The 27,996-nt window shown below is 39.4% G+C and overlaps 1 protein-coding gene across 2 annotated transcripts in view; it reads right to left on the minus strand.

Annotated features, from left to right (window-relative positions):
- Positions 1-27,996, minus strand: part of ZFHX3 (zinc finger homeobox 3) — a 928,642-nt gene that overhangs the window by 75,091 nt on the left and 825,555 nt on the right. For both annotated transcript variants that reach the window (XM_044081906.1, XM_044081905.1), the window contains exon 6: positions 24,102-24,209. In XM_044081906.1, coding sequence (XP_043937841.1) covers positions 24,102-24,209 — 108 coding nt within the window. The remainder of the gene's footprint in view (positions 1-24,101; positions 24,210-27,996) is intronic.

Raw genomic sequence — 27,996 nt, forward strand, 5'->3', positions numbered from 1 at the left:
AGTTCACTTTGTAATTCATGTAGAACACAGCCATGGATATTACCAGGTCCCATGGAATCTGTATTCTTGGCTCTGGACAGTGCGGTTTTTACCTGTGTAGTCATGATAATAGGGACTTGGCATACCTCAGGTATTGTGATAGGCCCTTTAGGGAGTGAAAGGGGGGTAAAGTTTGCACTGAACCTGTCAGCCAATATGTTGGCAATATCAGTTGGTTCTGTATATGTACTGCCAGTGTGCTGTAACTCAGAGCAGATCTGAGTATTGCCATGTAGATTGTTGACATAACTATAGAATGATTGTGGTTGTCTTTAGAATCTGCAGCAATTTTGTTTTTGTAGCTAGCTTTAGAGGATTTGATGATGGATCTCAGTTTTTTGCTGAGGCTGATAAGGGAATTTTTCCAGTCTTAGGACTTCACGTTTTAATGCAACAGTTTTTTCCTTCTGTTGTAGAGTTTGTTTATGGTGGGGAACCACCAGATTGGCTTCCCTTTTTTGGAGGAGAGTGTCTTGGTTCTGTTTGGTATGACCCATTCCATGCACTTGTGTATGTGCTCATACAGTGCATTGGTGTATGATTCAGTCATGCACCTATTTTCCGTTTGCAAGGGTGTCGTGAAGTTAACCACCTCTATTTTTAGAAGTCCAAAACTGGCTTTGGAGAAGTTTTTTACAGTGGTTTCCTTTAGGGGGGGTGAGGGTGGGCTGTGGATATCCATGGTGATTAGCTTGTGGTCAGATCTGACCAAGGAGGAGTTGATTACTGGTTTAGAGCAACGGTCACCCATATTAGTAATGACCAGGTCAAGGATGTTTCTACCCCTGGTGTGGGTAAGAATGAGTTGATCCAGGGCATTGGAATTAATGAATTCCAGAAAAACAAGTGTGTTGGTACATGAGTAATTTTCCCAGTTACTGGAGGGGTAGTGTCCCAGTATAAGGGTATTGGGTTGTATCCTAACATTTTCCAGTGTGTTTAGGAATGTGGAGTGGGAGTCTTGGGACATGGTGGGGGATCTATACCAAGCTACAACCTGGATTGCAGTTTTAGCCAGTGTTAGTTGTACCTGAAGTATATGTGATGTGTTATGTTGGGCTACTAGTCTGGAGGTGTGCATATCCTTTATGAATATGGAGACACCACCGCCTTTAGTGCTTCGGTCCAGGTTTAGGGGCTGGAAGGTGTGGTATGAATTATAGCCTGGTAGTGCTGGGGTGCTCTCCAGAGCCTTGAACCAAGTCTCGGCCACAGCACAGATGTCAATGTTCTCCATTTTAAGGAGTGCTTCGAGTGAGTGCATTTTGAGATTTAGACTTCTAGCATTGAGTAGCATAACCCTCAGATTTTGTTTGCTTGTAGCTGTTATGGTGGTAATTTTGTCTTCAGGACATTGCCTAAAAAAGGCATTATAGGGGTGGCAAGAGCCTTGGCCAATATCCAGAATCCCTGGGGTGACAGGTGCTGGCCATCTCTGGCAAAGCATCAAGTTCTGTCGATCATGTCATCCCAGGCAGGTAGATACTGGATCCCAATGGATGATCCATTTCCTCCCACATTCCACAGACACGTAGTAAGTGGACTGGACACTCTAAATTGGCTATAGGTGTAAGGGTATGTGTGACTGTGTAGGTGTAAGGGTATGTGCGACTGTGTAGTACGGAAGGACAGCTATGGCAGGGCTAACCACCTGGTGGTGTGAACTTTGACTCTAGGTAGTCATCACTGTTGTAGTGACACCCTGTCCCCATGTGCAAAAATGGGAAAAAGGGGGTGTGGATGGATGGATGGATGTACAAGGATCCAATGTCACAAGCATGGACAGTGTTTGGACCACCAGAGGCAATCCCAGTGGGAGTGGGTGTATATCATGACTCAGCTCTGAGCCCACTGCTGTTGATACTGATGATGGATTACATTAGTAAACAGGTCAGCGAGAAAGTACAGTTTTGTACACTTACCATAAATGTAGATGTTTGAGTGTATTCACTGTTGCAGTCATTACATTTGGATTATCTGCTTGCAGTAGAACTCAGTCAGCCTGATTAACAAAGTCTTGGGTCCTGCGTCGGTTGCTGTCCCTTCTTCAATGATGTCAGGTCATCAGGGGTATAAAACATGCAGCCGACGCCATTACATCAGTTTTTCTTGCCCCAGATGTGAGGTGCCCCCCTAATGGGAAGCAATTAAATCTATAAATACAAAGATATACCTCCAACAAAAAAGCAAATGCACCAAAAATCTTTTAGAGCACAGTAAGTGAGAGCAGAGGTATAGCCAAAAGAAAAAAGGGGGCTGGAGGGAGGGTAACCAGGACTGCAACAGTGAATACACTCGAACATCTACATTTATGGTAAGTGTACACAACTGTACTATGTTCTTCGTGTTTCACTGTTGCAGTCATTACATTTGGGTAGATTCCCAAAGCTAAGGTTGGGAGGAGGAATTTAAATAGAATTAGGGCCAGCTATAAGGCCCTGCAAGACTGCAGTGGCAAAACCAGCTCTGGATTTAGAGAAAACTGGCAAATGATAATGCTTGGTGAAAGTATGCACAGAACTTCAGGTAGCAGCTTCTAGGATGTCCCTAGTAGGGACGCCCCTGAGAAAGGCTGTAGAGGTAGATGCAGCCCTGGTTGAATGGGTTCTGATGCCCTGTGGGATAGGTTTTCCATGATGCTTATAGCAGAAATGAATGCAGTCTCCTATCCATTTTGAAATGGTTTATTTTGAAATAGCTTTCCCCTCTGTCCCTGCACCAAATGCCACCAGGAGTTGTTCAGATTTCCTTTGAGGTTTAGTCCTGTCCAAGTAGAATCTAAGCTGTCTGTGTACATCTAAAGAGTGCAGTATCCGTTCCCCTTTGTTCTGTGGGTTAGGAAAGAAGGTAGGCAAATGAATGGACTGATTAAGAGCCACAGTGGATACCACCTTGGGCATGAAGGAGGGATTGGTTCTGAGGGACACCCTGCCGCATGAAAGATGAAGAAAGGTTCCACTGCCATAAGGGCCTGTAATTCAGATACCCTTCTTGCAGAAGTGATTGCTAAAAGGAAAGCTGTTTTCCAGGAAAGAAATTTTAAATCTGCAGTAGCAGCTGGCTCGAAAGGAGGAAGAGTGAGTTTCTCCCAAGACAAAGTTAAGATCCCAGGCTGGAGTTGGAGCTCTCCTGGGTGGCCTTAAGTTTTGGCCCCTCTGAGGAACTGCTTGAGCAGTGGGTGAGAGAAGAGGGGAGGCTCTGTGCTATAATGAGCTGAAATGGCTGAGGCATGAATTTTGATGGAGGAAAAAGACAAGCCCTTATGAAGCATCTCAGTCAAGTATTGTAGAATCTGAGGTAAATTGGGCACTGTTGCATTCATTCCTTGAGATTAGTTCCAGGCACAGAACCTTTTCCATTTTGCAGCATAAGATTTTCTAGTACTAGTTATCCTTGCCTCTAAAATGATATCCATCACTGATTTACTGAGGGATAGTAAAGGAGAGATCAGGTAATTAGCCAGGCTGCTAGGTACAGGGTTTGCAGCTGAGGGTGCAGAATCTGGTTCTCCTGCTGAGACAACAGGGAAGGAGTCTGAGGCAGGTGCCATGGAGCCAAGCATGACACACTGCACAAGAGTGGGTACCAGTGTTGGCGAGGCCAGTCTGGTGCAATTAAAATCATCCTTGGCTTGTCCTGTTTGATCTTTAGTAGTACCTTGGAAAGCAGAGGAAGAGGAGGAAAAGCATAAACCTGTTTTTTTCCAGCTGAAGGTAGAGCATCCACTTTCCAAGCTAGCTTGTGGGAAATCCTTGTGCAAAATTTGTCCAGTTGATGGTTCTGGGGGAGGCAAACAGGTCTATATCTGGGCTCCCCCATTTGCTTGTCAACATGTTGAAAATCCTTGGTTCCAGTTTCCACTCGTGTGGGTTCATGAAGTTTCTGCTTAGTCTGTCTGCCAGTGTATTTAGTTTTCCTGGCAGGAATTGAGCTTGTAGATTCACTTGAAAGCTCAAGGCTGTGTTCCACAATGCCATGGCTAGTCTGCAGAGGAGGTAAAAATGTGTACCCCCCTGCTTGTTTATGTACCACATGACAGTGGTGTTGTCCGTCTTTACCATTAGTTGTCGTAGAAGAATGTGGTCCTTGAAGGCTGTCAGAGCATTCTGTACAGCTAACATTTCCTTTTGATTTATATGCAGGTGCATTTGACTTGGGTTCCATTTGCCCTGAATGCACTTCCCTGCAAGGTGAGCCCCCCATGCATAGTCTGATGCATCTGTTGTTAAGATTTGGGTGGCAGGGGGAAATGAGAATGGTAGTCCCCTGTTTTGGAGGCAGGCCTCTGCCCACCAAAAGAACTCTAGGCGTAGGCAAGGTATGATAGGAATCCTTGCTTCTAGATCCTGTGAATGTTGACACCATAGGCTTTTGAGATACCATTGTAGTTTCCTCATATGCAGCCTTGCATATGGAATTAGAAGAATGCAGGAGGCCATGAACCCCAAGGCTTGCAGTATTTGCCTTGCAGATAGCTTGGTTTTTGTGGCCACTTGTTTGAAGTAAGTTGTCAAATGAATCCGTTTCTCTGGTGTGAGGAAAGCCATCTGGGAAGTTGTATTCAAGCTTCTCCCAGGAATATAATTTGTTGACAGGGTACCATGTGGGATTTCTTTTCATTTATGGTGAACCCCAGACAAGTCAGTACTCTTTAAACAAAGGCCAAATGATTCAAAAGAATGTCCTTGCTTTCTGCCTGAATTAGACAATTGTCCAGGTATGGGTATATCTGAATATTTCTTTGCCTGCAAAATGCAATGACTGGAGCTAGGCACTTTGTGAATACCCTGGGCACAGTAGATAAGCCAAAGGGCAGTGCAGAGAACTGATAGTGCATATAGCCTGCTTTGAAGCGTAGGTATCTTCTGCAAGACTCCCTGATAGGGATGTGCAGGTATGCTTCTTTTAAGTCTAGTGTTGCCAACCATGCATCCTTGCATAGCATAGGAAGCAGCTGGTGAAGAGTCAGCATCTTGAATTTTGGAATCACCAGAAAGGTGTTTAGAGTAGAAAGGTCCAGGATAGGATGCCATGTATTGCCTTTTCTGGGTACCAGGAAAAGTCTCAAATAGAAACCTTGTCCCTTTTCCTCTTCTAGTACCAACTGAATAGCCCCCATGCTTAAGAGAGAATACTTGATTATGGGCCTCTGCCCACTGATTTGGGAGTAGATCTGGCCACCCACCTGGTGTTGGAAAGGTGTGGAAGTGAAATCTGTATCCTTGGGACACTATATTTAAAACCCATTTGTCCTGGGTAATGAGTTCCCAGTTTTTGGCCAGCAGACCAGTCTTTCCGCCTAAAGGAGCATTCAGTTGGGAAGTGCTTGGAAGTTTTAAAAGCAAGTCATTGACATAGTTTTCCATAGCGGGGTATCTTACTACTCCCTGATTTGGGTGCGGAACCCCCCCCCTACTGCTTAGTCTTGTGTGTCCCCTGGGACTGAAACCTTGGGTTTCTGCTGTGTCTGGGTTTGGCTCGAGAACACCTGGAAGGGGCTGGAAAGGACCAATTCTTAGAGGGCCAGTGCCTACTAAATCTAGGAGACTGAACTTGTAAGAAATCTTTAACAGTTTGCATAGATTTAGCTTTATCTTCCATCTTTTTAAGAACTTCCTCAGCCTTGTTGCCAAACAGGCGGTCCTGATTTAAGGGAGCATCCAACAATTTAGCTTCAACATGATCAGGCAAAGACTGCTCCTTAAGCCAAGCTTGCCTTCTGAGCACAGACCCAGTAACAGCAGCCCTGCAAGAGGCCTCTAATGAATCAAAACCACATTGCAAAGTATGTTTTCTAACTTGTTCAGCAGAATGCATTAAATCCTGTAATTCTTTACTTTCCGCACAGTCAGGAATCAACATCATTTTCTGTTTAAGCAGTCCAATAACATGTTGCTGATACTTTAGCATATGAAACTGGCAGTTTAAAGCCCTAATGGCCAAGGTTGCAGAAGTGTAAACCTTTTTACCCCATCTATCCAGCGCCTTGGAGTCTCTATCAGAAGGGGTAGGATTTTTAGCAGTAGAAGCCTGAATGACCTTGGGCCCCTGTGAAATAGTCTCTGGATCTGCAATAGGATTTTTGAAAAGAAAACTTGTGTGACTCAGGGACCCTGCGATCAGGTTTTCTGGGAGCAGGAGACAGGGAATCAGGGGCCAAACTAGATTCCAGAAAAAGCATAATCAACAATATCCAGTACAGGAGGAATAGCTAAAGGCCTACGCTGAGGTAAGAGAAAGAAATCCCTAAGCCTCTTCTTTGAATCAGAAAAATCCTGGCTTTCCCAGTGGAAATGCTCCCTTAGACTACATAAGGTTCCCCAAAAGAAAAATCCTCTGGAGGGGAAACAGAGGGAATAGAGTCCTCTGCATCAGAATCCTCATAAGTAGATAAGGGCAATTCCACATCATCAGAAGAATCAGAAAAAACAGAATCCTGATCAGAAGATTCATAACCAACTTCAGTCCTAGGCCTCTTGGAAGGGGGAGGTTGGCTTCCCCTGATTAGAGTTATAAGATCTTGAGCCATTCTTATCATTTGTTTTTTAGGCATAGAGGCTTGAGCATGCAGCCTGGGTGTCGTTTTTTTAAGCATGATTCAAGATTAGGCCTAAATGAAGAAGGTGGCATCAGTTTAATATGCAAGTCCGTAGGCCTGAATACACCCTCAGAATCTGGTGCCTGCACAGCGGCTCCAGACCCATCCAAGGTAGAGACATCCACGGGTTCCATAGTTGAGGCATCTCGCAGCATACTGGACTCCGAATGGGTCTCAGTAGAGGCCTGCGAATCAGAAGTAGCAGGTTTCAGGGGCTGCAAAAGCACCTCACTGAGTGCCTGCGAACTGGCGACTGGCTTAGGAGAAGTGTTGTTGGCAGTTTTGTACCTCAGCGGCCTGTCTCTGTCTTTATCTTTGTGTTTTTTTTAAATCCCAGTAGTCGGATGGCTAACAGATGACATTTCTGGATAATTAAACCGAGAACCGAAATATTTAGAGGCAAAAATATACCGACGACGGACAGTGTGCTGATTAAATAAAGCACAAAACCGACAGCAAGGTACATTGTGGCAGGGCCTAAGCAAGGAATACAGTATGAATGAAAATCTTTATGAGGTATTTGCTTTCCACAAGTAATGCAATTATTAACTTTTACTGACATCGGTACGGAGCAAGAAAAAGTTTCCCCAACGGGGTACTTAGCTTTAGTTGAAGACTTTGGTTCTGAAACTAGAAAACGAAAATTTCAGGAGTCGGCCAACCAGGACTTGCGAACTGCTTCTGCTTCAGGCACCGCACGGCAAGAAAGACTGATGTAATGGCGTCGGCTGCATGTTTTATACCACTGACGACTTGGCGTCATGGAAGAAGGGACAGCAAGTGATGCAGGACCCAAGACTTGGTTAATCAGGCTGACTGAGGGCTACTGCAAGCAGATAACCCAAATGTGATGACTGCAACAGTGAAACACAAAGAACATCAGATCAGTAAAACTACTGTAAGTAGACAATGTGGCATTACAAGCAGGAACAGGAACTTCAGCAAGTGATAAGGGAATGGAATGCAAAACTGAAGGCATATGGGATGAAACTGAGTATAGACATGACAATTGTCATGGCATTAGATGGGAAAATCAGACAAAACTCAAAACTGAGATTGAAAGGAAGTAGTGGAACAGGTTAATAGCTTCAAGTATTCATGGATGCGTGGGATGAAGACAATGAAGATGAAGAGTAAGTGCGACCAGTACTGCAGTATGAAGCCTTGGCAGTGAAGGCAGAGTAGCTCAGGAAGCTAGAGGTGATGGAGATGAAGTGACTCAGATGGGTGGTAGAATGCACACTGTGGGTCAGAGGAAGAAACAAGGACATCAGAGCAGAAGCCCAAGCAGCTCCAGTTGCAGAGGGTAATGAGAACAGATTTTGGTGATTTGAGCATATGTGCAGGAAAACAATACGATCTGGTGAAGAAGATTTAGGAGAGAAGAAGGTAAGAAGAATCAAGCGTATCCAGCAGAGAGTAGGGTGAGCTGTGTGAAAGAAGAGCTGGCACAGTCAGACATGGCTGTCGAAACAGCTCGGAGACTGCCATTGAGTAGACACAGATGGGGACAGCTGATATGACATTCTGACCAGATGCAGAAAATGGGAAAAAGGGGGTTGATGACTAAGACTTCATAGATAAAGAAACATAGGACTACATTTTCATATCTCACATGCTCAAGGGATCCCTTCTGGGAGAACATTGAGTCTACCTAGCTTCCAAATAAGCTAGTAACTATGTTTCTTGCAGTCATGCACAAACAAAGATGGTTGTCTTGTTCCCTAATATAAAGAAGGCAATATGGACTAATGGTCCTTTTAGCAGCACATCTGGGATACAGTCTGGTCTTATTGTAATCGAAAATGCATTCAGTAACTAATGTGGCCAGGTGTCACTAGTAAACAATCTTTGTATAGTAATTCATAGACTATTAACCCCAAACAATTCAAAGGTGAAGGATCTCATTCACCTTTGGGAGTTGCTTCTATCCCATTTTGTTCAGGAAGTACAATAGTACTAAAATGTTTGCAAGACCATTCCATGACCATTTGGAATTAGATGACGCAGAGTGAGAATATCGGCACACATGGCACTTAGGTCTATCAGGTCTTATCATTTCTCCAATTCACAATTTATACTGTAACTAGGTCATTCTAACTTCTGCTGGGACCATTATGTTTGCATCTGTTACCCTTCTGTGAATAAATGCTCCTACACATCTCACACTGTTTAGCTTTATCACTCTAAAACATAATTCCAAAAGATACCACCCGTGTGCACAATTTTCTACTGTCCTAGTGAGTCTGGAAGCATCCATGATGCCTCCTCTTTTCCTGGTTCCTACGAAGTTAGCATATCGAGGTCACAGTTAATCTCTTTACATATAAGTATCTCTGACACTTGTACATCATTTTATGTTGGAAAGACGGAGAGGTTATTTAAAACTAGGATATATGAACATTTATATGACATGAAAAATAAAAAGGAAACTAATTCTTTATACAAACATAGTACACAATGTGCTGACTTCTGTGGTTTTAAATTTGCTATTCTTGATCTTGTCTACATTGAAGCTGGGGGGGGGGGGGATTGGCAAAATGTCTTAAACAAAAAAGAACTATTATGGCAAGACTAGCTGCAAACTTCCCTCCAGGCTTAAATGACCATTTTACCATCCTGCCAATTTTAAAAGAAAAGGCAGGACAGGTTTGAATGGTTTACTATATAATATTTTTTTTAAATAAAAAAGTTTTTGTTTGGGGTTGTTTAATATGCCTTTGCAATGATGAAAATTTTGACAATCTCTTTTTTTGTTGTAAAATGTATAATATAAATATATTAGAGCAGATTTTTAGTAGTGTTTCTAACTAATATGTATTTAATATTCATGAATTGAGTTGGATAGTCATGAACTGATGATTCATTGTTTAATTATTGGGGGAAGGGAGAACCAATCACTGTAAAGTATGTAGTATTTAAATTTATTCTGTTTGATTTTTATTGTTCTGATGAAGTCAACTGGTACTGATGAAAGCGCTAAACCTTATCTGCAATAAATTTTATCTGAGGACTCGCAACATTAGTGCTCTTTCTTTGGTTATCCCTGACACTGAACCTTCTCGTGGCTCATCAGAAGTTAGCATATCGAGGTCACAGTTAATCTCTTTACATATAACTGTATCTCTGACACTGCACCTTCTCATGGCTCATTAAACGTTAGCATATCGAGGTCACAGTTAATCTCTTTACATATAAGTGTATCTCTGGCACTGAACCTTCTCGTGGCTCATCAGAAGTTAGCATATCAAGGTCACAGTTAATCTCTTTACATATAACTGTATCTCTGACACTGCACCTTCTCATGGCTCATTAAACGTTAGCATATCGAGGTTACATGTAGTCTCATTACATATAACTGTATCTCTGACACTGCACCTTCTCATGGCTCATTAAACGTTAGCATATCGAGGTCACAGTTAATCTCTTTACATACAACTGTATCTCTGACACTGCACTTTCTCGTGGTTCATCAGAAGTTTGCATATCAAGGTCACAGTTAATCTCTTTACATATAACTGCACAGTATCTCTGACACTGCACCTTCTCATGGGTCATCAGAAGTTAGCATATCGAAGTCACATTTAATCTCTTTACATATAACTGTATCTCTGACACTGCACCTTCTCGTGGCTCGTCAAATGTTAGCATATCGAGGTCACAGTTAATCTGTTTACATATAAGTGTATCTCTACACTGCAACTTCTTGTGGCTCATCAGAAATTAGCATATCGAAGTCACATTTAATCTCTTTACATATAACTGTATCTCTGACACTGCACCTTCTCGTGGTTCATCAGAAGTTGGCATATCAAGGTCACAGTTAATCTCATTACATATAACCGTATCTCTGACACTGCACCTTCTAATGGCTCATTAAACGTTAGCATATCGAGGTCACAGTTAATCTCTTTACGTATGTGTATCTCTGACACTGCACCTTCTTGTGGTTCATCAGAAGTTAGCATATCAAGGTCACAGTTAATTTCATTACATATAACCGTATCTCTGACACTGCACCTTCTCATGGCTCATTAAACGTTAGCATATCGAGGTCACAGTTAATCTCTTTACATATAAGTGTATCTCTGACACTGCACCTTCTTGTGGTTCATCAGAAGTTAGCATATCAAGGTCACAGTTAATTTCATTACATATAACCGTATCTCTGACACTGCACCTTCTCATGGCTCATTAAACGTTAGCATATCGAGGTCACAGTTAATCTCATTACATATAACTGTACCTCTGACAATGCACCTTCTCATGGCTCATTAAACGTTAGCATATCGAGGTCACAGTTAATCTCATTACATATAACTGTACCTCTGACACTGCACCTTCTCATGGCTCATTAAACGTTAGCATATCGAGGTCACAGTTAATCTCACTACATATAACTGTACCTCTGACACTGCACCTTCTCATGGCTCATTAAACGTTAGCATATCGAGGTCACAGTTAATCTCATTACATATAACTGTACCTCTGACACTGCACCTTCTCATGTCTCATTAAACGTTAGCATAACAAGGTCACAGTTAATCTCTTTACATATAAGTGTATCTCTGGCCCTGAACCTTCTCATGGCTCATTAAACGTTAGCATATCGAGGTCACAGTTAATTTCATTACATATAACTGTACCTCTGACAATGCACCTTCTCATGGCTCATTAAACGTTAGCATATCGAGGTCACAGTTAATTTCATTACATATAACTGTACCTCTGACACTGCACCTTCTCATGGCTCATTAAACGTTAGCATATCGAGGTCACAGTTAATCTCATTACATATAACCGTATCTCTGACACTGCACCTTCTCATGGCTCATTAAACGTTAGCATATCGAGGTCACAGTTAATCTCATTACATATAACTGTACCTCTGACACTGCACCTTCTCATGGCTCATTAAACGTTAGCATATCGAGGTCACAGTTAATCTCATTACATATAACTGTACCTCTGACACTGCACCTTCTCATGGCTCATTAAACGTTAGCATATCGAGGTCACAGTTAATCTCATTACATATAACTGTACCTCTGACACTGCACCTTCTCATGGCTCATTAAACGTTAGCATAACAAGGTCACAGTTAATCTCTTTACATATAAGGGTATCTCTGGCACTGAACCTTCTCATGGCTCATTAAACGTTAGCATATCGAGGTCACAGTTAATTTCATTACATATAACTGTACCTCTGACAATGCACCTTCTCATGGCTCATTAAACGTTAGCATATCGAGGTCACAGTTAATCTCGTTACATATAAATGTACCTCTGACAATGCACCTTCTCATGGCTCATTAAACGTTAGTATATCGAAGTCACAGTTAATCTCATTACATATAACTGTACCTCTGACAATGCACCTTCTCATGGCTCATTAAACGTTAGCATATCAAGGTCACAGTTAATCTCATTACATATAACTGTACCTCTGACAATGCACCTTCTCATGGCTCATTAAACGTTAGCATATCGAGGTCACAGTTAATCTCATTACATATAACTGTACCTCTGACAATGCACCTTCTCATGGCTCATTAAACGTTAGCATATCGAGGTCACAGTTAATTTCATTACATATAACTGTACCTCTGACACTGTACCTTCTCATGGCTCATTAAACGTTAGCATATCGAGGTCACAGTTAATCTCATTACATATAACTGTACCTCTGACACTGCACCTTCTCATGTCTCATTAAACGTTAGCATAACAAGGTCACAGTTAATCTCTTTACATATAAGTGTATCTCTGGCACTGAACCTTCTCATGGCTCATTAAACGTTAGCATATCGAGGTCACAGTTAATTTCATTACATATAACTGTACCTCTGACAATGCACCTTCTCATGGCTCATTAAACGTTAGCATATCGAGGTCACAGTTAATCTCGTTACATATAACTGTACCTCTGACAATGCACCTTCTCATGGCTCATTAAACGTTAGCATATCGAGGTCACAGTTAATCTCATTACATATAACTGTACCTCTGACAATGCACCTTCTCATGGCTCATTAAACGTTAGCATATCAAGGTCACAGTTAATCTCATTACATACAACTGTACCTCTGACAATGCACCTTCTCATGGCTCATTAAACGTTAGCATATCAAGATCACAGTTAATTTCATTACATATAACTGTACCTCTGACACTGCACCTTCTCATGGCTCATTAAACGTTAGCATATCGAGGTCACAGTTAATCTCATTACATATAACTGTACCTCTGACAATGCACCTTCTCATGGCTCATTAAACGTTAGCATATCGAGGTCACAGTTAATTTCATTACATATAACTGTACCTCTGGCACTGCACCTTCTCATGGCTCATTAAACGTTAGCATATTGAGGTCACAGTTAATCTCTTTACATATAGCTCTACCTCTGACACTGCACCTTCTCATGGCTCATTAAACGTTAGCATATCGAGGTCACAGTTAATCTCTTTACATATGTGTATCTCTGACAATGCACCTTCTCATGGCTCATTAAACGTTAGCATATCGAGGTCACAGTTAATCTCATTACATATAACTGTACCTCTGACACTGCACCTTCTCATGGCTCATTAAACGTTAGCATATCGAGGTCACAGTTAATCTCGTTACATATAACTGTACCTCTGACACTGCACCTTCTCATGGCTCATTAAATGTTAGCATATCGAGGTCACAGTTAATCTCATTACATATAACTGTACCTCTGACACTGCACCTTCTCATGGCTCATTAAACGTTAGCATATCGAGGTCACAGTTAATTTCATTACATATAACTGTACCTCTGACACTGCACCTTCTCATGGCTCATTAAACGTTAGCATATCGAGGTCACAGTTAATCTCATTACATATAACTGTATCTCTGACACTGCACCTTCTCATGGCTCATTAAACGTTAGCATATCGAGGTCACAGTTAATCTCATTACATATAACTGTACCTCTGACACTGCACCTTCTCATGGCTCATTAAACGTTAGCATATCGAGGTCACAGTTAATTTCATTACATATAACTGTACCTCTGACACTGCACCTTCTCATGGCTCATTAAACGTTAGCATATCGAGGTCACAGTTAATCTCATTACATATAACCGTATCTCTGACACTGCACCTTCTCATGGCTCATTAAACGTTAGCATATCGAGGTCACAGTTAATCTCATTACATATAACTGTACCTCTGACACTGCACCTTCTCATGGCTCATTAAACGTTAGCATATCGAGGTCACAGTTAATCTCATTACATATAACTGTACCTCTGACACTGCACCTTCTCATGGCTCATTAAACGTTAGCATATCGAGGTCACAGTTAATCTCATTACATATAACTGTACCTCTGACACTGCACCTTCTCATGGCTCATTAAACGTTAGCATAACAAGGTCACAGTTAATCTCTTTACATATAAGGGTATCTCTGGCACTGAACCTTCTCATGGCTCATTAAACGTTAGCATATCGAGGTCACAGTTAATTTCATTACATATAACTGTACCTCTGACAATGCACCTTCTCATGGCTCATTAAACGTTAGCATATCGAGGTCACAGTTAATCTCGTTACATATAAATGTACCTCTGACAATGCACCTTCTCATGGCTCATTAAACGTTAGTATATCGAAGTCACAGTTAATCTCATTACATATAACTGTACCTCTGACAATGCACCTTCTCATGGCTCATTAAACGTTAGCATATCAAGGTCACAGTTAATCTCATTACATATAACTGTACCTCTGACAATGCACCTTCTCATGGCTCATTAAACGTTAGCATATCGAGGTCACAGTTAATCTCATTACATATAACTGTACCTCTGACAATGCACCTTCTCATGGCTCATTAAACGTTAGCATATCGAGGTCACAGTTAATTTCATTACATATAACTGTACCTCTGACACTGTACCTTCTCATGGCTCATTAAATGTTAGCATATCGAGGTCACAGTTAATCTCTTTACATATAGCTGTACCTCTGACACTGCACCTTCTCATGGCTCATTAAAAGTTAGCATATCGAGGTCACAGTTAATCTCTTTACATATGTGTATCTCTGACAATGCACCTTCTCATGGCTCATTAAACGTTAGCATATCGAGGTCACAGTTAATCTCATTACATATAACTGTACCTCTGACACTGCACCTTCTCATGGCTCATTAAACGTTAGCATATCGAGGTCACAGTTAATCTCGTTACATATAACTGTACCTCTGATACTGCACCTTCTCATGGCTCATTAAACGTTAGCATATCGAGGTCACAGTTAATCTCATTACATATAACCGTATCTCTGACACTGCACCTTCTCATGGCTCATTAAACGTTAGCATATCGAGGTCACAGTTAATCTCATTACATATAACTGTACCTCTGACACTGCACCTTCTCATGGCTCATTAAACGTTAGCATATCGAGGTCACAGTTAATTTCATTACATATAACTGTACCTCTGACACTGCACCTTCTCATGGCTCATTAAACGTTAGCATATCGAGGTCACAGTTAATCTCATTACATATAACCGTATCTCCGACACTGCGCCTTCTCATGGCTCATTAAACGTTAGCATATCGAGGTCACAGTTAATCTCATTACATATAACTGTACCTCTGACACTGCACCTTCTCATGGCTCATTAAACGTTAGCATATCGAGGTCACAGTTAATCTCATTACATATAACTGTACCTCTGACACTGCACCTTCTCATGGCTCATTAAATGTTAGCATATCGAGGTCACAGTTAATCTCATTACATATAACTGTACCTCTGACACTGCACCTTCTCATGGCTCATTAAACGTTAGCATATCGAGGTCACAGTTAATCTCGTTACATATAACTGTACCTCTGACACTGCACCTTCTCATGGCTCATTAAACGTTAGCATATCGAGGTCACAGTTAATCTCGTTACATATAACTGTACCTCTGACACTGCACCTTCTTCGCTGCCCCCCTAACATTTTTACTTCAGAGAAATGGAGCACAGTACTCACATAGAAAACAAAATTATGCCTTCAGGCATGAAAAAAGTTTCTTCCTAGTTCTGCTGCTCATAACTCTTAACTCAAATCTTTGCACAATGGAAGTGTCCCATTTATTTTATTTGGTGTGTTTTATTTTGTTATTAATAAATAGTTTTGTCATCTATTATTTTGCGACATGTATTTGTGGTTTCTGTAGAACATTTTCATTTTGCAGACATCTGAGTTTTTAGTTTTGGACTTGCACATTTGCTGCATTTGTTTCTGCTGTTCATAACTCTTCTTGCTGACTCTTTCTTAAACCTTGGCACACAGCCTGACAATTATTACGTTATCCAGTACTATCAGGCACATTGAACAAGTTCTCCATTTTAAGTAGAACAAACAATGACTCAAAGATGTTCATGTTTCCCATGTCCTGCGCAATGGATGAACAGCTACATTTGGTCCCTGTGTTGTGGTATAGAAAACTCAAAACACGAAAACTGGACCACAGGGATGGAAACACCTAATGGCTTAAGTGATCCAGCACATAATAACTGTGAAATGACAAAGGATGTTCTGAAATCATCAGTGTTATGGTTAGATTACAAGAATGGTAATAACTAATACCCTATCAATATCAACTGCCCTGAAGGCCCAGTGATGTCAAGTTCAAAACTGTATCAGAAGGCTAAAGGCATCCAGGGACCTGGGCAAAATAAATGAGTTGCAAACGTTGGAATTCTGAAAGCATGTAGGGTATCTGACCAACAGCTATAAGGTAACAAGATGATCACTAAGTAAGAAATATAGAATGATTGCAGGAATAATAATCAGCACAGCCCAAGGATGGAACATCAGTCATAATAAGTGCAATACAGATTGTGACAATCCAGTGAGAGCCAGTGAAAAGAAATATATGCCACTTAGCTTTGTATACCTGATCAAGCCCGAAATACTAACAGATCAAAGGACTAATGTTCAGCCTGCCCCATCATTACCTGCATATAAAAGCAGGACAACACTGTAAGGCAATATACTTGGAAAAGCACTAGTTTGTTTACATGTATAGTTTTCATGCATGACGCCTTTTTAGATGATAATTTTGTTATTTTACTGGTTATACCTGTGTACTTTTTTAGATACTGTTTTAGTTATTTTACGGCTTCAGAAGGTCTGTAAGGCTGGTTCTGAATTCTATTTAATTTATAGCCAGGCTGGTTCTGAATTATATTTAACTTACAGCCAGGCTGGTTCTGAATTCTATTTAATTTATAGCCAGGCTGGTTCTGAATTCTATTTAACCTATAGCCAGGCTGGTTCTGAATTCTATTTAATTACAACCAGGCTGGTTCTGACTTCTATTTAATTTATAGCCAGGCTGGTTCTAAATTCTAATTAATTTATAGCCAGGCTGGTTCTGAATTCTATTTAACTTATAGCCAGGCTGGTTCTGAATTCTATTTAAGTATAGCCAGGCTGGTGCTGAATTCTATTTAACTTATAGCCAGTCTGGTTCTGAATTCTATTTAACTTATAGCCAGGCTGGTTCTGAATTCTATTTAATTATAGCCAGGCTGGTGCTGAATTCTATTTAATTATAGCCAGCTTGGTTCTGAATTCTATTTAACTTATAGCCAGTCTGGTTCTGAATTCTATTTAATTATAGCCAGGCTGGTTCTGAATTCTATTTAACTTATAGCCAAGCTAGTTGTGAATTCTATTTAATTATAGCCAGGCTGGTTCTGAATTCTATTTAATTATAGCCAGGCTGGTTCTGAATTCTATTTAATTATAGCCAGGCTGGTTTTGAATTCTATTTAACTTATAGCCAGGCTAGTTCTGAATTATATTTAATTATAGCCAGGCTGGTTCTGAATTCTATTTAATTATAGCCAGGCTAGTTCTGAATTCTATTTAATTATAGCCAGGCTGGTTCTGAATTCTATTTAATTATAGCCAGGCTGGTTTTGAATTCTATTTAACTTGCAGCCAGGCTGGTTCTGAATTCTGTTTAACTTATAGCCAGGCTGGTTTTGAATTCTATTTAATTTATAGCCAGGCTGGTTCTGAATTCTATTTAATTATAGCCAGGCTGGTTTTGAATTCTATTTAACTTACAGCCAGGCTGGTTCTGAATTCTATTTAATTATAGCCAGGCTGGTTTTGAATTCTATTTAACTTACAGCCAGGCTGGTTCTGAATTCTGTTTAACTTACAGCCAGGCTGGTTCTGAATTCTATTTAATTATAGCCAGGCTAGTTCTGAATTCTATTTAATTATAGCCAGGCTGGTTCTGAATTCTATTTAATTATAGCCAGACTGGTTTTGAATTCTATTTAACTTGCAGCCAGGCTGGTTCTGAATTCTGTTTAACTTATAGCCAGGCTGGTTTTGAATTCTATTTAATTTATAGCCAGGCTGGTTCTGAATTCTATTTAATTATAGCCAGGCTGGTTTTGAATTCTATTTAACTTACAGCCAGGCTGGTTCTGAATTCTATTTAATTATAGCCAGGCTGGTTTTGAATTCTATTTAACTTACAGCCAGGCTGGTTCTGAATTCTGTTTAACTTACAGCCAGGCTGGTTCTGAATTCTATTTAATTTATAGCCAGGAAGCAAAACTAGTTAATAAAATGGACCTCCTTGTGACTGCAGCTGGAAGCATATGACACATGTAGGAAATGAGTCTGGATTCCTTTGGTTCACAAGTGTTTTTAGGTGCTGAACTAGTCCATCCAGAGGTTAAGGTACAGTTCACTGTATGTGATGGCATGGAAGTGAAAAAAGCAGATAGTTGCATCAGAGCTAATACCAAAACCCAGGTGGTGAGAGCAAGACAAAGTGGAAGTGATGGCTGTTAAAAAAACATCTTCAGAGCAAATCTTGACATATGACCTCCTTCCTTTCATTTGTATTTTATACAAATATATATATATATATATATATATATATATATATATATATATATATATATATATATATATATAAATATTTTTTTTACCAGAGCAAGCTGGACAGTGTGTGCAGACATACCATTTTTTATTACTACACTAACACAAGCCAAACACAACATTTAAAGATACATTCAGATGTTTGTAGAAAAAATGTTAAAATTGCAGTGTAAAACTACCTTAGGTTATACCCACTCAGATAATATGGGGCAGGCTTTCAGGATTTTTATTTACCTTGTGTTTCTAATGCATCAATTCCTTCTGGTTGGAGTGCTACCCCTTTTGTCTTATTTATCAGGGATATTAGACTTACTGTATCAAGTTATATCAGTATGAATTTGTTCAATCACATGCAAAAAGACAAAAGCCGAGAGAAATTAAACAAGCTGACTCTGGTTCTTCTGCAGTGTTAAAAAAAAAAAGAGGTCCAGTTCCCTTAAGCTGTTTTAGTTCACTGCTCCATTAACACAAAGACTGCCTGAATGTAAAGAGCTCCACGGCAAAGCCAAAGGAAAAGCAACACAAAAAACGTTAAAACATTCAAGTCAAGAGGATGTTACTGACCAGCTTTTTTCATTTTCAGTAATTAGAAAGGCACACAGCCTGAAGGAATTATTCATAAAATGCAGAAGCAGCAGAGAACACATTTATGTTAAATGTGTCAAACCCCAGCAAAATCATGCCTGCTAGCACAGAACACCCTACGCATAATGTGCACACAGGCACATGCACACACTTCTCTGCTTCAATCTTCCCAAGCTCCTCGCTCCATTAATACCTTCCTTAATAGCGATCTGCTCTGGACTGAAATCAGTAACGCTTCATTTCACTAATCGCCCAGCATTAAGTGAGCAACGCAACAAAAAATATATAATAACCTCCAGGCCCTACGTTTGTAAATACCGCTTCTTATTTTGTTTTGAGCAAAATATAAGGAAAATAGCCATTGCTTGTTTTATGAAGGGGCATAAATATATACTGCTTAGGTTTACAATACAGGACCAAAGTCCAGAAGGAGCATGTGTTTCAGTGTTAGCTGTAATGGGGTGCATACTTGGATGCATGATCAGAAATATGTCCCCTTTATGATCCTTAATAAGCCTTAATATGAATAAGCTTCTATATCAGTCATTCTGCTTAACTCAACAACTCATTTTATACTTTTCATTTTCAGTCTCTAATGAAGGATTACTATCATTTTGATTCATTATTTTTACTTCTCCTCCATTAGATGGAATACTTCTCCACTCTTTCTTTTCTCTGGCAAAAGCTCACCCTCCACAAAGGTGTGTCTATACTAGCACTCTACATTAGGCATCCAGTATTTTCACTACTTACAGTTTGCTCACATTCTAGCATGTCACCCAGTTCACATTTTATACTCTTCTACAATCTTGATGAAAGTCAGAAAATTCATTGAGCACCTTAACGTTAGCCTGTGCCAAACAAAGTTGTTTAGTTTCCGTGCTACACCATAACCTGATGCTCGGCAAGATAGCTCCTAAAAAAAAAAAAAAAAAAAAAAAAAAAACCCTCATGAATAATTAGTTAGGCAGCCTGGTGCATATCACTGACCCTAGAAACCTGATACTCTTGTGGTGTTGGAAGAGAGGCACAGTCACAGCCTTGAGTATAGGTTAATAGGTAACTACTAGGCATGAGGTGCAGGAGACCATTAAGAGACTTAGCCCAAATTCCCAGTTGCCCCAAAGAGTTGTCTGGTTACGTGACTTGCTCAAGGTCACACACAAGCAAATGAAGGTGGAAAGATTCAAGCCATGTAGTCCTTGTCAGTAACTGGCAGACTGAGTACTGGATATTTTTCAACATTATCATGTAGACAGAGGCCTTCTTTAAATTACTGTAGCTGCCCACAGTTATAGCTAATTCTCAAAAGTGTCTTCATGCTGTCTGTCACAAACCTTGGCATGCAGTACTAAGCTACATATACAACAACATTGCAGCTTGTGCAGAACATTACTTTTGTGAACCATGAGTTAGCCCAGTGGCTGGACTAAGTCAAACAGGCTGCCCAGTGTTACTACCAACTCATGCTCAGTGTCCAATTGTCTTCCAAATTGCAAATGGCTACTTAAGATTGTTCTTAGCTGCAAATATGCCTTGTAGCCAAGTGTATGATTTCTGAATCTAGACCTCTGTTCAAACATCTTGCCATCTTTCTTTGTGCTAGTAAATGTTTTCTGTCTTGCCTATAAAGTGATTTATTCTAGTCTAGGTGAAGTCTGGCAGCTGCACCTGACATTAACTGTTACCCTTTGCAGTGTGCACTGGTCACATATGAAAACAGGCACCTGCCATAAACATGCCTATTTTGTCAACAAAACAAAACCGAATGGTAAGGTTCAAGTATATAATTGCAAGTATGAAAACAGCAAACATATTAATTTCTTTTGCATACAATATTTAAAAGACAGAAACAAAGATGTATACTCCACTTTTAATCCTAATGCTTCTGTTTGACTCCCTCAGTAACCAGCAGCGTCCATCCCACCGTCTACCATCAGCTGCTGAGATTGTTTCTGAATGTTGGTTTTCTCCAAAAGCTTCTGTTGTGAGCATTGTCAGATTACTCTAAGATATAGCCTAACAAGCTGAAGCAGATGCTAAGTTTTACACTGTGCCTCCGCTTTCCATTTTATCACCATTCCTCTTCTCACACCTTTCTCCTCACTCTCTCAACATTTTCTAAATTTCCTGGCTGACACTACTCTGGCCTCCACAACGTCACTAATTTACCATCATAAGATGCCGCTACATGACCTCTCTAGCAAACCTGACTGTAGTTGTGGTGAGTCGGAGTAAAAATATGTGAACCCTGGATTTCCAGCTTCTTTTAACTTATTGGCTTCAGATTCAGCAAACTTTCAGATCCTTTAACCATTACTTGGTTGATGCAACTTATCTTCCTATCACCCCTAAAACACTCAGTATGTATCTCACTGTTCAAGTATCTTCATAAACTGTACAACCCAGATAATCTAACCTATGGCATTTCTGTTCTTATCTACACACTGTCTGTCCCAACTGTCAATGACAGTTCTGAATGACTGACCTGTCAGCATCCTTCCCTTCTTTCTTGACTCTGTTGTCTCCTGCTTTCAGTCTCTACACAGGCTACAAGCTTGACAATACTTGGCAGGTTCTGAGGTCCACATCCGCTATAGACAATTGTAGAACTTCTTATCTGCAAGAAACTCAGCATGGCAAAGACAGTGGTTGTTCTTTCATTAATTTAAATACAGCAACCAGCTGTTCTTATCAGGCATGTATACACTCCTGCTCCACAGAAGACAAAGGACCTAATAAAATAAGGCTTCTGATTCCCTCCATAGAGACCTTCATTCTCGGACTAATGCCCTCATCCAAGGAATCATTTCGGCCAATGACAAATGCAGTGTTGCTGCTTCAATGTGTCAGCACTTACTAAATGCAATGTATCTCTTATGCGACTGCGGATCACAGCCAAGGTACAGCTGGGTGATGTGCAAACAGAAGTCTATACCACAACAAGTCAGTTACATTATGGTGTTACAAAGTACACATTATGATGACACAAGACAGAGAGACAGAAGAGTAAGGTCCTAAGCAACAGGAAGATGAGAGCTCACTGCTGAGGTTCTGACCCAAGTGATACCTGTTCCCTAGTGAAGTAAGAATACCTATTGCCTGCTTGTACATATTTAATGTTTTTATTCTCAAACATGATCCATCAGATTACTTTACCTACATAGGTGAAATCAAACTGCTCCTTGACTGTTTCTACAGATCAGGTATTCTGCTGTTAGATGACAGCTACATAACATATCATACAGTGTCTGAAATAGGGATCTATCCATATCACAGGAAATTCTTCATATCTGACACCAGATATGTCATCTCGGTGAGAGCACCAGCTTACCAGACGATCAAAGTTTAAAAATAAAAATATTGGAAATAGGGCTGTTAAGAGGCTGACACTTCTGCCACCTAAGCAGACAATGCAAAATTCAACAATTGTGCATCGAGCAAATTATATAAAGTTTGTACCTTTTAGGATGAAGCCACATTTATCATTCAGGCTTATTTAGTTATTATGACCCTCCAAAGTAGTTTTTTCTCTTCCAAGAGATTTTGATCATTGCTAGATTCTGACAAAAGCTATCTCTTACACCAATGTGACCAACAACAGGGGTGGGGGCGGGTAGAGTACAGTGTCTGCCTTCTGTACAGTGTGCATTTACAGTACATTTGATTGGGCAATGGTTTTCGGGTAAGTGTTAAGCTTGCTGGAACTGCAGAAAATAATGTTATTTTCCAAGCCACTGATTTACAATACATCAGAACAAAGAAATTCCTCTTTCATAAACTGCAACTCTAGGAAATATGCCAGTGACTCCAGGTCTAATTTCAGGATGTCACCACAGTTTTACTGTTATTATTATTATTTTTTTTAATATGTATGTAAGAAAAAAGAACAGATGCAGCATTGTATCTGATGCACACTCATCATAATAATGAATCAAACTGGCTATTTATGTGGGTAAGAAACAAAAGCTTTGTGCATTTACTCATCTGTCTAGAATGTCATATGTTGTTAAATCATTTACTTATGCAATGTTCAGACAGATAAAGTCCAAAATTTAAATATTCCAGTAAAAAAAACAAAAAAAAACAAAGAACCAAACATGTAATTGAGTCTTTAGTTCATATTTCCTGACTTAAAGCAGGTACTGTATTTTAAAAATGTGTTTCTTTGCCACTACGATAATCATGTCAGAAGGATGCATAGAACCACATTCTTTGACACAAAAAAACACTGAAGTCATATCTTAAAAATAGTGATAAGATGTAAAATTATAAAGACAATAAAATTTAAAAATCAGAGCAGAACTGAAGTTAAAAATGTATAATTGCTGGTTAATTCTGAAGGCAACTTAAAACAAATACCAGTGAGTTTTACACTCATAATTAAACCCCAGCATTTCCCAAAGACTGTCACTGTTAAAGTTACATCTCTTACAACGATATGATAACCTACTCGTTCTGTACAGCAGACAAAAAACACTCCTCTGTCAATAGAAAATATGGACTACATCCAAATTTCTTTTTTCATATTTTCAAAGTGGAGCATGTAAACATAGACTTGCACAATGTCCACCAGAAAGCGTCTATCAAATAAAACTCTTTTGCTATGCATTAGACACACACAACATGTTACCATGCAAGCCGATTGCATCAGTGTCTTTTATCAGAGTTCTAGGTTGTGACATTAAGTCTAACACATCATTATAACGGGCAAGAAATGTTTGTCCTTCAAATGGATGTCACCCCCAACCCGCTTACAACTTTAAAAAGGTGGGCTGCACACATATTATGGCAACAGACTCACTTTCACTTTACATTACACTGACAAACGGACCAGGTGCATCTGCAGAGTGTCAAAGCCCCACCCTCCACAGCAGTTCATTTCAGACTGATTCTACCGGACAGCAAAGACAAGCTCTCACCAGTCTGCCTGTTCTGTTCCACGTCCACCTTGCAGTACTGGTCCCTGGCCACATCATCGGGCTCTGCAGCCACTTCATTGGGGCCCTCTGCTTCGTCAGTCAGCTCTTCTGCAAGAACAAGAGATTCAACATTTACAACATTTGGCATAAGCGAACTTCACATTTCCTGGAAGTAAAATAATTCAGGGAAGGAATTACAGTATGTACCTGAATAAAACAAGATTCTGAAATATGCCTTCATTTCTCAATCCCTAGGTCTAAAGCTGATCCTACAAGGCACAGTGTCAAAAAAGCTCATCATAGAAAAGTCAGTGTCAGTAGACACAACTATGCAAATGATAACGCCAAAAAATGACATACTACTCCAGTATACAAATATAAATAAAATAAAAAAAATATAATAAAATAAAATAAAATAAAAAATTCTCTCCCTTCCAAAATCTACTTACAGCACAGGAACAGATATAAGGTTAAACAAATCTGAAAGATTAAATGTAGTACGCTGTTACAACTAAAAGACTTCAAAGCATTCCCTTTGATGGAGTTTTTAATACAGTTTAACACCAAAATATCCAATATTTTGAAAAACATTAAAAAAATTCTTCTTAAATGCAAAATGCACAAAACTGGCAATAAAGAACAGGAGGAAATACACTGTGAGTGTTTGCATAAAGTTGGAGATGATATGCGAGTACAATAAGATACAAGTATAAATGTGAATTTTTACACCCATTTCTGATTATACATTTCATAGAGACTCAAGTAACAAGCCTATTTCCCAATCACACATTCAGGCCTTCAGATACTTATGTTTTTTTTTTTTTTTTTTTGCTTCTAACTAGTCCTTAAGGAAACAAAGAAGCAAAAAGAATAAAGCAGCACAAACCTGCTCTGCAGGAGAGATAGCAGTGCAAGCAATGACTGCATGGTTCCCTAGGATCCCCATTCCTACCCAATCAGAGGTCGGGGCTTTTAAATTATGAACATTATCAAAAAGAGATGTGCGTTACTGAAGCTATGAGCTTTCTGTCAGAAGTCCTTACTGGACTAGAGAACGGAGATCAGAAACAACTGTCTGCTGAAAAAGCATTGGGGGGGGGGGGGTCTAGCAAGGTTACTTTAAAATGAAATCAGCATGACTGTGAAAATGTACTCTGGAATGAAGACAGAGTCAAAGGAATGGAATGGCTAAACACGGCTTTTTAACAAAACAAGTGATCTCCCATGTAAGGTGCTTGTTGTTGGCAGAAGAAAAAAGGACCAAAATGAACTAATAACAGAATGTTTTTGCAATTAATGACCTCTATCCTGCAAGACTGGCCAGTATCCAGTTACATATGCACAATGATGCATGCCCACTGTTATTTATTCTGTACCCACTTTTCACACGATTTTTGAACAATGCACAAGTTTGAGCTGGAAATGGACACTTGGTAAATAAATAAGTACAGAAAATACCATGACTGAATTAAGCCTGTTCTGAAGATAACACATATAACAGCATGTCACAAACAACAGCAAGAAAATAAGGGAAAACACAGCTGTGGAATCAAGATTCTGAGCCAAATCAGAAGTCTGCAGTTTTAATCTGTGCAGGGACCCAGTTCACCCAAGCCCTTACCGCGACACTTGTTTTCTCCAGAACATACGCATTTAAGTCCTCAGATCAATAAACAAAACAGATGCTGATGTCCAGTAAGCATGACATTCTGCTTAGTCTATCTGTCTTGGGTAATTTTATTAAAAAAAAAATCAGTGTCATATACATTTATTGTGAAAAAAACTTTTTTGTAATTACTGTTGTAACAAAATACCTGTTTAATGCAATCTGCAATGAAAACTGAATAATCATTCATGAGCTGTAAAGCTACGTTAGCATTTTCATTCTACCACCCAAACCCCATAAACACCCACCACTTTCTAACAAACAATGAAACAAACATTCATTTTCTTTTAATCACAGCTCAAGCTCTTTTCATGCATTCATGAGTAAACAATAGATTGTATTTTATTTTAACTGTTGCTACCAAATACAAACACTGCTAGGAATACTTACGTTATAAACTGTGCCTGCTGAAACCATGACACCGGAGTGCCATTTTATCACCCCTGTTAAAAAAATTACAAAATCACCACCAGACTTATTGGTGAAAAATTCAGAAACTGGACCTTTTTAATCCCTTACCTTGTAAGCAAATTTAAATAATTTCATTTACATAATAAATTAGAAATGACCTTTTGTAAACATGCCTGTGTTGCACTTATGTCAAAGCTACATAACTGTACATAGACGTCTCTGTTTCTACACACAAATATTCTAAAATATATTTGTTGATAGTCATGCATATGTTCAGACAAAATAAATACAGCTGAAATGTTAAAACTGATGACACCCGCATAATGTCCTTTCGATGTCTGCACATTTTATTTTCATTGTTTTTTGTGTGTGTGTGTATGTGTGAGTATCTACCTATATATATATATATATATATATATATATATATATATATATATATATATATATATATATATATGTATATATACACACACAAACACACACACACACACACACACACACACACACACACACACACACACACACACACACACACACACACACACACACACACTCTTACGCACACATGCATATAACAATTTTGAATTTTGTAAACTTATTTCCTTTTGTTGTGAGTACAGTTCATACAAACTGCCCTTGCAAAAAAAAAAAAAAAAAGAAAAAAGAAAAAAAACAATCTTTTCTTTCCCTCACTGCTATTTTCTTTACTGTGTGTGTTTCCTTATCTCAGATGGCCAGGGTTGCACAAAAGTCATACAGCCTGGTAGTGCAACTACACATTTGCAGTACACAACTGGCACCTACCAGTCTGGGACTTATTACTAAAAAAGGCTTTGATGCCATTCATTAGCTTAGTATGAAGTCTGAGGCATTGTGTTTCACTTCACTCACAACAGCTTTCTTTAAAACAGTTATGTGACATTTCTGCAATGAATAGTTTGCAATCTAGAGCACGTTACTGTAGCCTCTACTGAACTGTTTTTATTTTGTTGCAACTATATAGCACTTGAGTATGTATGCTCCATTCCAGTATTATACTGTTTATGTTTATAACAATACTTAAATCACAATGTTCTCCTTGGGCATCTGCTGAAAATGATCTGCCCAGTCACAACATTCAGGTCAACAAATACCACATGCACTGAAATGTGTGTCCATCATTTTTTTTATTTACACACACACACACACACACACACACACACACACACACACACACACACACACACACACACACACACACACACACACACACACTATGAAAATGTGTGGAAAGGATTCAGTAAACCTGTTACATGCATTAAAGATTTAGCCTCTTACAACTCATGTTTTAAAGCATTTTCTAATGCATTATATGATTCACTATTTATTTATATTTATTTACTTGTCTTTGTTTACCAGGAACATCTGATTGGGTGATACCCATTTTCAGCAGAGGCCCGGGGAGAAAAGCTCCATTTGTTCACATTGCATTATACTAAATCTGCATTGTCCAATACGTGTAGATCTGCAATTTTCAAATGTATTGCACTTCTATATGTGTGCATATGTGTGTGTGTGTGTGTATGCATATGTGTATATGTACACACACACACACACACACACACACACACACGTATAGACATATATAAACATATGAACATACATAAAATCTGTGTAATATACAAATGCACACACACATACACGATACAGATACAGATATAGATATAGATATTCAAACACAGTCTGTGTTATATATAAATGTACAGAGGGAGAGACAGAGCATACATGCTGTCTGTGTATTTTTTCAGTTAATGCCGTTTGATTATATGAAAAAATACT

The sequence above is a fragment of the Protopterus annectens genome, chromosome 8.part1 (assembly GCF_019279795.1).
Source record: "Protopterus annectens isolate FY-2018-M chromosome 8.part1, PAN1.0, whole genome shotgun sequence".
NCBI classification, from domain to species: domain Eukaryota; kingdom Metazoa; phylum Chordata; order Ceratodontiformes; family Protopteridae; genus Protopterus; species Protopterus annectens.